General features: G+C 40.1%; 1 protein-coding gene across 1 annotated transcript in view; it reads left to right on the forward strand.

The window, feature by feature from the left end:
- ITSN1 (intersectin 1) overlaps positions 1–12,384 on the forward strand; it is a 266,243-nt gene that overhangs the window by 206,868 nt on the left and 46,991 nt on the right. Inside the window, exon 29 of the mRNA XM_040338914.1 lies at positions 9,989–10,110. Within this exon, the coding sequence (XP_040194848.1) occupies positions 9,989–10,110 (122 nt within the window). The remainder of the gene's footprint in view (positions 1–9,988; positions 10,111–12,384) is intronic.

A 12,384-nucleotide genomic window follows, 5' to 3' on the forward strand; every position in this document is an offset into this window, starting at 1 on the left:
ATTTATTAACATTAAACCATAGTCGCCCAATTAAACAGTGCATAGAGGTCAGCTTGTAAGTTGGAGACCTCTTGTAAGGATGTTCCACTGCATAGCTTGGTGTCATCACACTAAACTGGTAGATTTAATCCCAGCTCCTATATTCTTTATAAAGATATTAAAAAGTAAGATTCCCAAAACTTAACCTTGGGGTACACCACTGATAACCTTAGACCATTCAGACTATGAATCGTTAACCACTACTCTCTGAATTTGGTCTTCTAGACAGTTTTCTATCCATTTACAAGCTGATTTTTTTAAACTCTGTAGACTTTACCTTACACATTCGCCATATAGAGAACTGTGTTAAATGCTTTTGCAAAATCCAAGTATACCACAGCCACCTGTCCAAGGTTTTTACTTCCTCATAAAAAGAAGTCATATTTGTCTGACAACGTCTGTCTTTCATGAATCCATGCTTTCTGTTGCTTAAAATTATTTGTTTCCAGCAAGAACTCGTCTATGTGGTCTTTTATCAAACTCCTCTAGTATCTTCCCAACTATAGATGTTAAACTAACAGGTCTACAGGTGTATAAAGTAGTTACTTGGTAAAGACTTTGACCCCTTTTTAAATATGGCCTTACGCCAGTCCAGTGGTACTATTCCAGTCATTAAAAAGTTCCTAAATATTGGAAACAATGGCTTTGAAATGGCAGACCTGCTTTATTCACCTTTCCTGTTTTGTCTAAATATTTCTGGATCGTATACATTTTGAGCCATAATGGTTCATTTGGGGCCGTGTCAATACCATCCCCATTATGGACTTGAGTTCCCCCTTGCTCCTTTGAAGAAACAAAGCTAAAGAAGATATTTAATACATTTGCCTTCTCTTTGTCCCCAGTCACTCACTCTGGATTATTTTGTAAAGGGCCTACATGCTCACACCTTACCCTTTTACTAATGTAGTTGAAGAATTTATTTGGATCTGTTTCTCTTTTGTAATCTCTCGTTTTTGTTTTTCATTTTTGCGGTCTTGATTTCCTTTTTACATATTCTGTTATATTCCTTTTAACATTTAAATGAGTGTTCCTTAATTTGTATATTTTTAAAATGCTTTTTTTGTTGGTTTTGGTTTTTGCTTTGGCCATTGGCCACATGGTTTTATTTTTAGTCTTTTAAACTTATTGCCCATGGGAATATACTTTGTGGTGAGTTTACATGCAATCTTTTTGAAGAATTTCCATTTCTGTTCTCTGTTCATGGATGCCAATATTCCCTCCCAGTCTAAGTTTCTAAAAGCAGCCCTCGCCCTTAGAAAATGTTGTTTCTTAAAGTTAAGTGTTTTTATCTTTCCAGTATGTGTTTGTTGCTTACAACTTACATTAAATGAAAGCATGTTATCACTTTTACCCAGATGTTTTTATATGAATATTGCAAAAAAGATCAGCATGGTTTGAGATTACCAGGTCCAGCAGAGCATCATTCCTAGTCAGGGCCTCTATGAAGTGTACTAACAAATTGTCTTATAAAAATAATTTTATACATTTTGTGCCCTTTTAACTTTTCTAGCAGTGCCATTACTCCAGTAAATATCAGTGTAGTTAAAATCCCCCATTGTTATCACTGTCCCAGCCCCAGCAGCCCTATGCATCTGGGCAAAGAGCAGAGTCTCCACCACCTCATTAACACTGGGTGGCCTATAACAAATTCCAATGATTAACGTTGCACTACGCACATCTATATGCAGTTCCACCCATAATAATTCAGCCTCAACACACATTTCATCAACTACTTCTTCTTTCACACTCACTTTGAGATCACTTCACTTCTAGAGACAGACACCACCACCCTTACATTTTGCCCTGTCTCTCTGAAAGAGAGCATAGCCAGGATTAATAATAGCCCAGTCGTGAAACATGAAGCCAAGATTCAGCAATACCAATTAAATCATAGTTTGTACCCTGGTATTTGTCTGAATAAAAAGTTATTTGACTCAAATCATAGTTCCCCTTGTGCACCAAAGCTTCCAACTCTCCTATTTTGCTTTGCAGACTTCTGGCATTGGTGAACAAACTCCTTTTAAATTATTGTCACATTTTTGCTCTTGTGTTTTGCATATCTTTTTTAGTAGTACAAATAATACTATAATTTCCAATGGTTGTTTGTAACATGGGAACCTTATCACCTGCCATAACCCTCCCCCCCATCTATTCCCATTCCACTCTCCATTAATGTCTGACCTGTTTGCCCAATTGAATTCTAGTTCATCCTCCCTCTCAATCCTAGTTTAAATATTCCGCCAGCCTTCCCATAAACCTCTCCCCAGCACAGGAGACCCCCCTTCCATTTAGGCGAAAACCATCTTTGGCATATAGGTTGTACCCCAATGAAAAGTCTGCCCAGTGCTCTAGAAACCCAAATCCCTCCCCTTGCCAGGTTTTTAGCCATGCATTCAGTTCTCTAATCTCCCCCTGTCTTTCCTGTGTTGCGTATGGCACAGGCAATACTTCAAAGAATATATCTATACTTTAGGGCAGGGATATGCAATTAGCGGACCTCCAGCTATTGCAGAGCTACAAGTCCCATGAGGCATAGCAAGACTCTGACAGCCACAAGCATGACATACAGATGATGGAACTTTTAGTTTTGCAACAGCTGGAGGTCCGTTAATTCAGGGCTCGCCAAATCCCGGTCGCCATGGCGACTAGAAATAGTGTCCTGGCGACTTTTTTTTTTTGAGCTGGCGCCATCTGGTGGTGAGCCGTTGGTATTACAAGTTATTACCACCAGTTGTGAGCTGGCGCCATCTGGTGGTGGCCGTTGGTATTACAAGTTAGTTAAACAGCAATTCTAATGTAATTTTTCACTATTTTCACTGCCATCTTCTTCCCTCTAATTAGAACCCCCAAACATTATATATATTTTTTATCCTAACACCCTAGAGAATAAAATGGCGATCGTTGCAATACTTTGTCACGCCGTATTTGCGCAGCGGTCTTACAAGCGCACTTTTTTGGGAAAAAATTACACTTTTTTTCATTAAAAAATAAGACAACAGTAAAGTTATCCCCATTTTTTTTAATATTATGAAAGATAATGTTACGCCGAGTAAATTCATAACCAACATGTCGCGCTTCAAAATTGTGTCCGCTCGTGGAATGCCGACAAACTTTTACCCTTTAAAATCTTCATAGGCGACGTTTAAAAAAATCTACAGGTTGCATGTTTTGAGTTACAGAGGAGGTCTAGGGCTAGAATTATTGCTCTTGCTTTACCAATCGCGGCGATACCTCACATGTGTGATTTAAACACCGTTTACATATGCGGGCGCTGCTCACGTATGTGTTCGCTTCTGCACGCAAGCTCGTCGGGACGGGGTGCGTTTTCTGGCTCCTAACTTTTTTAGCTGGCTCCTAGATTCCAAGCAAATTTGTCAAACCCTGCGCTAATTGCATATCCCTGCTTTAGGGAAACATTTAGACCCAATGCCAGTTTAAATGTCCAAACCCCTTATCCAACTTTTTTAAATTTACTTTTCTTTCCTGTTTTCTCTGACATATATGGATAGAAGTTCAGCGCAAAAAAACAATAAATAATAACAACAGAACTAATAATGTAAAAGTAATCAGAAGAGATGATATAGCAGTCCAGAGCGATGAGATAACGGCCAGATCCACAAGTAGTATTCCACCAGTGCTGAAACAGTCCACAATAACGTGACAGTCCCCCCACCTCCGGTCTAACTAAACACTCTCACCTCATAATATGGACCTCTGAGCAAACAGGCAGTAATGCAAGCGAGTATCAAATGAGTTGACACAAACCATATAGTTCTCTCACGTCTCCTTGAAACTCGGCATTGAATTTATTAATGTGTTGAACACACTACTCACATAAAAAAGATAAAAGCAGTGAGTAGTGTGTTTAACACATTAATACATTCAATGCTTAAACGGTGAGCACTTAGATCTTTTCTATCTACTTATGACCTGGCGTCCTATGCTGAGTTTCAAAGAGACGTGAAAGAACTATATGGTCTGTGTTAACTCATTTGATACCTGCTTGCATGACTGCCTGTTTGCTCAGAGGTCCATATTAGGGATGAACTCCGGTGTGTTCGCACAGTCCACGTGCAGAGCCGGCCAAGAAGTCTGCATGTTGCTGCGCTAATCACAGGCAGGGAGACTTTGTACCGATGCTCGGCTGCAGAGATCGGGAAATGTCTCCCTGCCTGTGATTAGCGCAGCACCGCGCAGACTTCCTGGCGGGCTCTGCACGTGGACTGTGCGAACACGCCGGAGCTCATCCCTAGTCCATATTATGAGGTGAGAGTGTTTAGTTAGACCAGAATTGGAGGGACTGTCACGTTATTGTGGACTGTTTCAGCACTGGTGGAATACTACTTGTGGATCTGGCTGTATATCGTCTCTCTGGACTGCTATATCATCTCTTCTGATTACTTTTACATTATTAGTTCTGTTATTATTTATAAAAAAAAAATTACGCTGCACTTCTATCCATATATACCATTGTTATTTGAATTTTGTGAAAATTCTTCAGTGTCCAGCTTGCATAAAAAGGGGGGTTTATTATATTTTTGCGCTGACTGCACCCTCTGTTCCTATTCTTGTTTTTTCTTGACAGCTTACAAATGTTGGCTCCGCTGTGATCTTGCTGGAATAGTCAAGTCACCTGTTTTGGGCTAATGCTGCCTAATGATCCATTTATCACACATAATGATATTCTTTGTGTTACACAGTGGAGTAATGCTTATATATATATATATATATATATATATATATATATATATATATATATATATATATTTTGGAAGAAAATGTACAAAAACTGTTAGTATAAAGAATACCGTAACTAAAAAGTTGACATTCCTTTTGCAGATGTCAACTCATCTATTCATCTTTGCAAACAATAGAATACCAATCCCCCCCAATACTGAGCTTTCTAGTCTAATTTAAGAGCAGAGGTTTCTGTTGATTCCTCCTTTTCACTCTAATCCAAACTTTTCAGGTACGAGGGCCAAATCGCACTTTTTATAAATATTTGCGGACTGAAAAAAAATCAGCTGAAATGCTAAATTGATGAATAATGAATAAGTAACATTTACCTGGATCTTATTTGAAATTGGCATGATATGGTTCAGAACAAAAGAGAACAAATCCCACCCTGTTCATCACTTCTTCATATTCCAGCCTTGTCTGCTGTTTACCCACCAAATTGTCCATTTCTGAGATGTAGATTTTCAGAGCCAGCAGTGTCTGGACCTGAAGAAGTAGTCCCCACACCCTAAGATATGTGGGACCTGTGTCACAGGTGGGGCATACTGAATATGGACTTCTAGGTTCAACAACAAACTAGACAGGTTTGTCTCTAGGTACCGGGATCCTCCATCGCAAGCAGTGGATGTTTTTGTGGCTCTATGGGATTAATACACAATGAGCTTATGCCTTTTCCCCCCAGGAATTTCTACTTATTTGTCTGCTTTGCAGGAGCAAGGTGGAGGGCATCCTGGTGATCCTCATTACTTTGTATTGGCTTGGGCAGATGCTTCTTGGGCAATTTTAAATTTTCCAGATTTTCTGTTTCAAGAACTATCCTGCTTAACAGTTGCTGGCTTTAACTACATAGCTGTTGAAGCCTGGGTTCTGAGAGATGGGGCCATTTCTGAATGGCATGGTTAAAGAGTTACATCTTGGCAGGATATAGACTTCCCATATTGGATGTGAAATGCATACCTCATATGGTTTGAGTCTCAGGACATCTACCCCAGGAGATACTTCATGGGACAAATTCTCATCTTCAGCTGGATCTGGAGCACTATTAAGATACCAGTTTCCGCTTTTCCTATTGTGTTTAAGAGGACATTAGCCTTAATTGTTTGATTAATTTGTTCCTTGTGTGTTGCCCTGTGACTCCATTGGACCTGAGGCCTGGTTCTCAGAAATTCAAAAACTGCAATTTGAACATATTGGAGACTGCTGTTGGATATCCCGAAGCCTTAATGGATGAGAAGAAAATGTGTATTTTGTACTTGGAATGAAAATTTTTTTTACAGTCCATTGAGGGACATAACTTTTACCCTACTCTGTGTTTATGATCATGCTTTAAGAACTGCTTGCTACAAAACTGAGGCATGCTGGTTGTAAGAAGGGTTACCCTGGTCTGGCCTACAATTTTATTTTATTTGCTGGTTTCCAATCTTCCTTTAGCTGGCAGTATAACGCAACGGTAAATGACCTTGTGTGTCCCTCAATGGATTCCAAGATAGTGATTTTATTTTATGTACACAAATCCTATTATTGTCACGATTGTCTGGGACTCCAGAATGTAAGGATAGGAAAAGTCAGAAAAAAGGGTCAACAGAATGTGGAGTGTCTCACAGGGTTTTCCTGCCTAATCCCCTCGGGATTTCATTGAACAGTGGTGTATCCATGGATCCCAGACCTACCAGAACTGTTCCCAATCTGTATTTGCGTGTATATAAACTAAAAAAACAGATGTAGTGGCTGCATCTAGCTTATTTTTCTGTCTTTTTTTCCCATTTTCACCTGGAAATCCTGCAGGTAATACCCTTATTGTCCCTTTGCGACTGCACTAACTTTACTGTATCTATGGGGAAACCATAGTTTTGACTGGACTTCAAACACATCTTTTGTTACATAGTGGATTGATGAGGCTAGTAGTTTAAACCAATGGTCTTCAAATTTCGGCCCTTTGTTTGCTTTTATCCAGCCCTTGGGGCACTAGTCCTCCGACTGATAAGATACGCTATTCTGCCAAATGACATCAACAATGGGGTAGCCATTATTCTACCGACGCCCAACAATGGGGCACTATTCCTCCTGATGATACCAACGATGGAGCGCTATTCTTCATTTTTGGCAAGATAATCGGATATTTTCTTACTTGCTTAAAATGTTTTGGGCCTGAATAAATAAAAACAAATGCAGGCACCACAGCTAAGGAATTGTAAGCAGCAATATATTTAGGTTTTTTATTTTGGTTTTAAATATGCTTCAAGTTTGATGGCACCCTTTGAAAATTTAGTATAAGAGTGTGAATAGTTATAAATTTGAATCCAAAATCGTTAAACCTTTAGGCATGTCCACCATGCGAGTAGGACCATACCTGCTTTGCTGCATCTCCATAGCACAATTTCATATCTCTGGATCTGGGTTACTGCTTTTTAATTGTAATGTAACCCATATTAATTAATTTAGAATGGCACTGCAATGCACACACACAGTAGCTTCCAACACCCCTGCAATACACTGCACAAAAATGCCATAAGTTGTGATAGCCTGCTTGGTTCAAAAGCCTGCAGATGCAAGTCTTTTTTGCATTTAGGTGGGCTGTCAGTCCATTTAAATTAATGGGATGTCTTAAAGTAGTGCGCTTTAGTGCGAAAGAGTCCTCAAAACTTACTGTTCCGTCTACATACAGCTCTCCCAAAATTCCTATGTTTTCTTCTGGTTGGATAAAAGTTGAACCACCCACCCACTGGTTGATGTCTGGTCAGATCTTTAATTTGCTTTATCTGTAGCTTGTCATTGATAACCTGCCAGAGGAAAATAGCAATTCTATAGTAAGATTCTAGCTAAATTTAAGGTACCGGTAATGCAGCCAGTCTTACGGTCTACAACAGAGCATCGTAAAGTGACAATGATTCGTTTAGCTCAATGTAATTTTCATGCACTAAAAGGACAATATAACTGGTAAGTACCTCCTGTTATCTCGGTTTACAGTGCCCAAAGACTTTTTTTTATCGTTTAAATAAAAAAAGTAAAGGGGGGTTTTCACCAGAGAGGTAAGTTAGTTTTCATTCACTTTTTTTTATTTTTTTCACTTACGCATATACTGAAGCTTTTAAATCTAAACGTCAGACGAGCAGATAAATATACAGATTAAATACATACAAAGACTGGGACAAGATCGCAACAAAGTCTGGATCCACCCACAACCCGGGACCAGCACCCGGCTCAGCCTCTCATCAAGCCGCTGAGAGTCTGAGTCAGCCGCTTTTGCCTCCTTCACAGCCCATTGCTCCAGTAAGCTTGTGTGAGGGGTGTGGGGAAGGAGAGCAGACAGGGGTGACTGACAGTGACCAGTTCCCTGCTCACGGAGCTCTGATAACTCAACGGTCTTTGATCGCTCGATCCTCAGTCTTGGAGCCAGCGGGGGATCGATGCTGCATCCACCTAGGGAGGTATGATTTTGAAATCATACTATATCTTTTAAGTGACATCTCTAAATCTGCTGGGACTGCTGACATCACATCCAGAATGGTGGTGCCAAGCATCAGTCTGAGGGCTTTTGGATGTCTACTTTACACAACAACAGGGGGGAGGCTCTTACAAGAAAATAACATATATAAAACGCTCTTTTGGGAAGATTGTTGTTGAAATGGCTTGGAGACGGGGTTCTCTTTAACATCTGAACCTAGGGATCGGTCCTCATAAATGAACATTGATCCCATCAAATTTTACTTTATATCCTTGCTCCAATATGAAATATCAAGAGAACATAGGGATACATTTATACAAATAAAATAGCTGTGCAAATGACTTAAGTATTTCCACAACCATCTCGAATAATCACTATATTGTATCACTATGTTCCATCTAGTGGCTGTAATGCATTTTTTTCCGAATTAAGGCATTACAGGAAAATATCACATTACACCCACTAGATGAAGTTGACGATCATAGCAGTTTTTTTTTATAAATGGAACTCGTAGTGATCTAATAATAATTAAAGGGGTTGTAAAGGAAAAACATTTTTTTCCCTAAATAGCTTCCTTTACCTTAGTGCAGTCCTCCTTCACTTACCTCATCCTTCCATTTTGCTTTTAAATGTCCTTATTTCTTCTGAGAAATCCTCACTTCCTGTTCTTCTGTCTGTAACTATACACAGTAATGCGAGGCTCTCTCCCTGGTGTGGAGAAAGCCTCTTGAGGGGGGAGTTGGTGAGCAGGAGTGTCAGGACACCCACTAACACACCGCTCCTTTCTCTATCTGCAAAGTAGAAAGTGTCCTGACCCTCCTGCTCGCCCCCTCCCCCCTCAAGAGGCTTTCTCCACACCAGGGAGAAAGCCTTGCATTACTGTATGTAGTTACAGACAGAAGAACAGGAAGTGAGGATTTCTCAGAAGAAATAAGGACATTTAAAAGCAAAATGGAAGGATGAGGTAAGTGAAGGAGGACTGCACTAAGGTAAAGGAAGCTATTTAAGGAAAACCTTTTTTACCTTTTCAACCCCTTTTAAGAAACACCAAACAGGGCTTCCTAGAATGGTTTACCTACTAGCAGGCTTGCTATAATTGGTATGACTTGTGTCATCCAAAACTTGTTCTGTCCTCTTGTACTGCATTGTTGTATTTTGATGCTTTCCATTGACAGTCATAATTTTCTCAAAGTGTGGGAAAGGAAGGGGGGGGTTGGGTTAGAACACCAGGTTTTGCTCTGGTGACCATTGTCACTGCAAGACAAAGTTGAAAGGGAATCCAAAATCTTCTAGCAGGGTCACGTGTTCAGATGACAACTGTCAGAGGTAGGTCTTCCCCTCACTTTTGTCAGATTTCTGCTTCATGTTCTTTGGACATAGACGGCGCTAAAATCCAAACAAAAGTTTACGTATGTACATTTGTCCATTATTCAGTTCTTGCTAACTTCAAAGAGCTGCCCAATTAGATACATATCTCTTAATTCTCTATGTAGCGATCTTCTCTCTGAGCTAATGGTCCTTCAGAAAACACTGCCATTGTGTGATAATGCCCGCTGTTGTTGTTTTCTGCCCAAGGGCCATCTAACTTGCCATCACAAAACAAAACTTCTGACTTTCAAAACAGTATCATAATCCCTACATTTTCATACAGTAAAGCTCAAAATCTTCTGCTTATCCTGCCTTTTATGTTCATGAACCGTTTTTATCACTGCAGGTCTGAAGGCAGCTGCTAGTACAGATATTTATGGTGTCCTCTTTATATTTCAGGGTGTGCGGACCTCCATCTGCTTGACATGTTGAGTCCTACGGAGAGAAAACGTCAGGGTTATATTCACGAGCTGATTGTGACAGAAGAGAATTATGTGAATGATCTTCAGCTGGTCACAGAGGTGAGCTGGATAGTATGAACTCTACACCATTTATACCAGGCCCTCTCACATGTTCTATTGTGGTGACCATTATGCCTAAAATACCAATGGAAGCGGAACTTGAAACTCTTTGCATAAGCTCAGGTCTCTCATTTAGACCCCTTTCGCATCGGGGTGTTTTATGGGCGTTTTTCAGGTGCTTTGGCGTAAAAAAAAAGCCTGTAAAGTGCCTGAAAGAAGCCTCATCTGCAATCCCAATGTGAAAACCCAATGCGTTAAAAAAAAGCTCCCTCAATGGAAAGGGTGCTTTAGGAGCGGTATATTCACCGCTCCTAAAGCGCTGCAAAGAAGCTGCTTGCAGGACTTTTGTGGACGCCCTGCCAGTGCAGCGCCTCGGTGTGAAAGCACTCGGGCTTTCACATTGGGATTGCAGATGCAGCTTCTTTCAGGTGCTTTACAGGTGCTTTTTTTAACGCTAAATCGCCTGAAAAACGCCCCAGTGTGAAAGGGGTCTTAGAGCTACAAAATATGAACTCTTCTTTTTATAACTGCCATATTATGGTAACCATCATCACAATTTTTTTCCATGATGCATGAAAAAGAAGACGGAGGAGCCAAGCTTTTCTAACAGGAACAGTATAGTGCATCATATATGTCCAAAGAGCAGTATTAAACCCAAAATGTAATATATTGCAGCTTACCTACCGATCATTAGATGTGGTGGCTGCATCAGTTTTCTTTTCTTTGTTATTTTTTTTTCTCCTGTTTTCACCTGGTGATCTGTTCAGTAAAATACCACTTGTAGTAGAGTGCCTCCACTCTGTATGAAGGAGCAAAGGAGTAGCAGCATTGTCAGTCTGGGGTGGGGGAATATAATATGTCCTAGCATATTTAAGTACACTAACAAATTGAATCCAAACTCCAGCTAATACTTTATAAGCAGTTACAGAAAAATTTATTTTTTTCCTTTTGGGATAAAGGTTTTACATACTGTAAATACATAAAAGCTGGTCATTGTAAGTAACAATGCTAGTGCTAAATGGTATGTCTCATCTCTATAAGTGGTGCATTCTGCTGGAGGGCTTGTTCTTATCACATGTAAGAAATGGTAAGCTGCAATATAATAAATGTTTGCTTTTGGGTTTAGTACCACTCAAAATCGGGTAAATAAGAAATGGCGCATATTAATCTAGACCCCCTTTTATTTGTTTACCTATCTATAGTGCTCTGTTGAATACATTGGGGTTTAGAGAGCTCTATAACTCATCCCTTCTACCATGCAATATCAATAAACCATGGTGTTGCTCCAGGTCGGTCCATGCTTGCCCACCATTGTCATGTGTGTGTGCAGCTTGTCACTGGCAATCACTATTAAAGAGAAGATGGATAACGGCACAATGAAATGTACCAAAGGGGCATAATTATTGATCCATACAATCAAATACACAATAATAAGAAGATATGTGGACATGCTATTACCCATCTTCTTTTTAATAGCCATCTGTTCTTCCACTTATTTCCTGTCTGCTTTGTTAAGATGGAGCCTTGTAAAGTATATGAAAGAAAGATAGTCTGAAAGAAAGCAGCTTTTGCTGTTCCTTCTCTGTAGAAAACCCATAATGCTCTGGGAACCGTGTCATAGGTGCACCCCTTATTAAAGTTGGCGTGCATTTGTATTCAACCCCCCCTACTTTGTAGAACCTCCTTTCACTGCAATTACAGCTGCAAGTCTTTTTAGGGATGTCTCTACCAGCTTTGCACATCTAGAGAGTGACATTTTTGCCTATTGTTCTTTCCAAAATAGCTACAGCTCTTTCAGATTGGATGGGGAGCGTCTGTGGAGAGCAATTTCCAAGTATTGCCACAGATTCTCAATTGAATTTAGGTTTGCATTTTGACCCGGTCATTCTAACATATGAATCTGATTTTGATATAAACCATTCAATTGTAGCTCTGGCGGTATGTTTAGGGTCGTTGTCCTGCGAACCTCCGCCCCAGTCTCAAATCTTTTGCAGACTCACACTAACAGGTTTTCTTGTAGGATTGCCCTGTATTTGGCTCCATCCATCTTCCCATCAACTCTGACCATCTTCCCTGTCCCTGCTGAGGAAAAGCATCCCCACAACATGATGCTGCCACCATGTTTCACGGTGGGGATGGTGTGCTCAGAGTGATGTGCAGTGGTAGTTATCCAAAGCGTTTTGCTTTTAGGCCAAAAAGTTTAGTTTTGGTCTTATCTGACCAGGGGACCTTCTTCAACGTGTTTGCTGTGTCCCCCACATGACTTATTGCAAA

This window comes from Rana temporaria, chromosome 2, assembly GCF_905171775.1.
Source record: "Rana temporaria chromosome 2, aRanTem1.1, whole genome shotgun sequence".
Classification (NCBI taxonomy): Eukaryota; Metazoa; Chordata; class Amphibia; order Anura; family Ranidae; genus Rana; species Rana temporaria.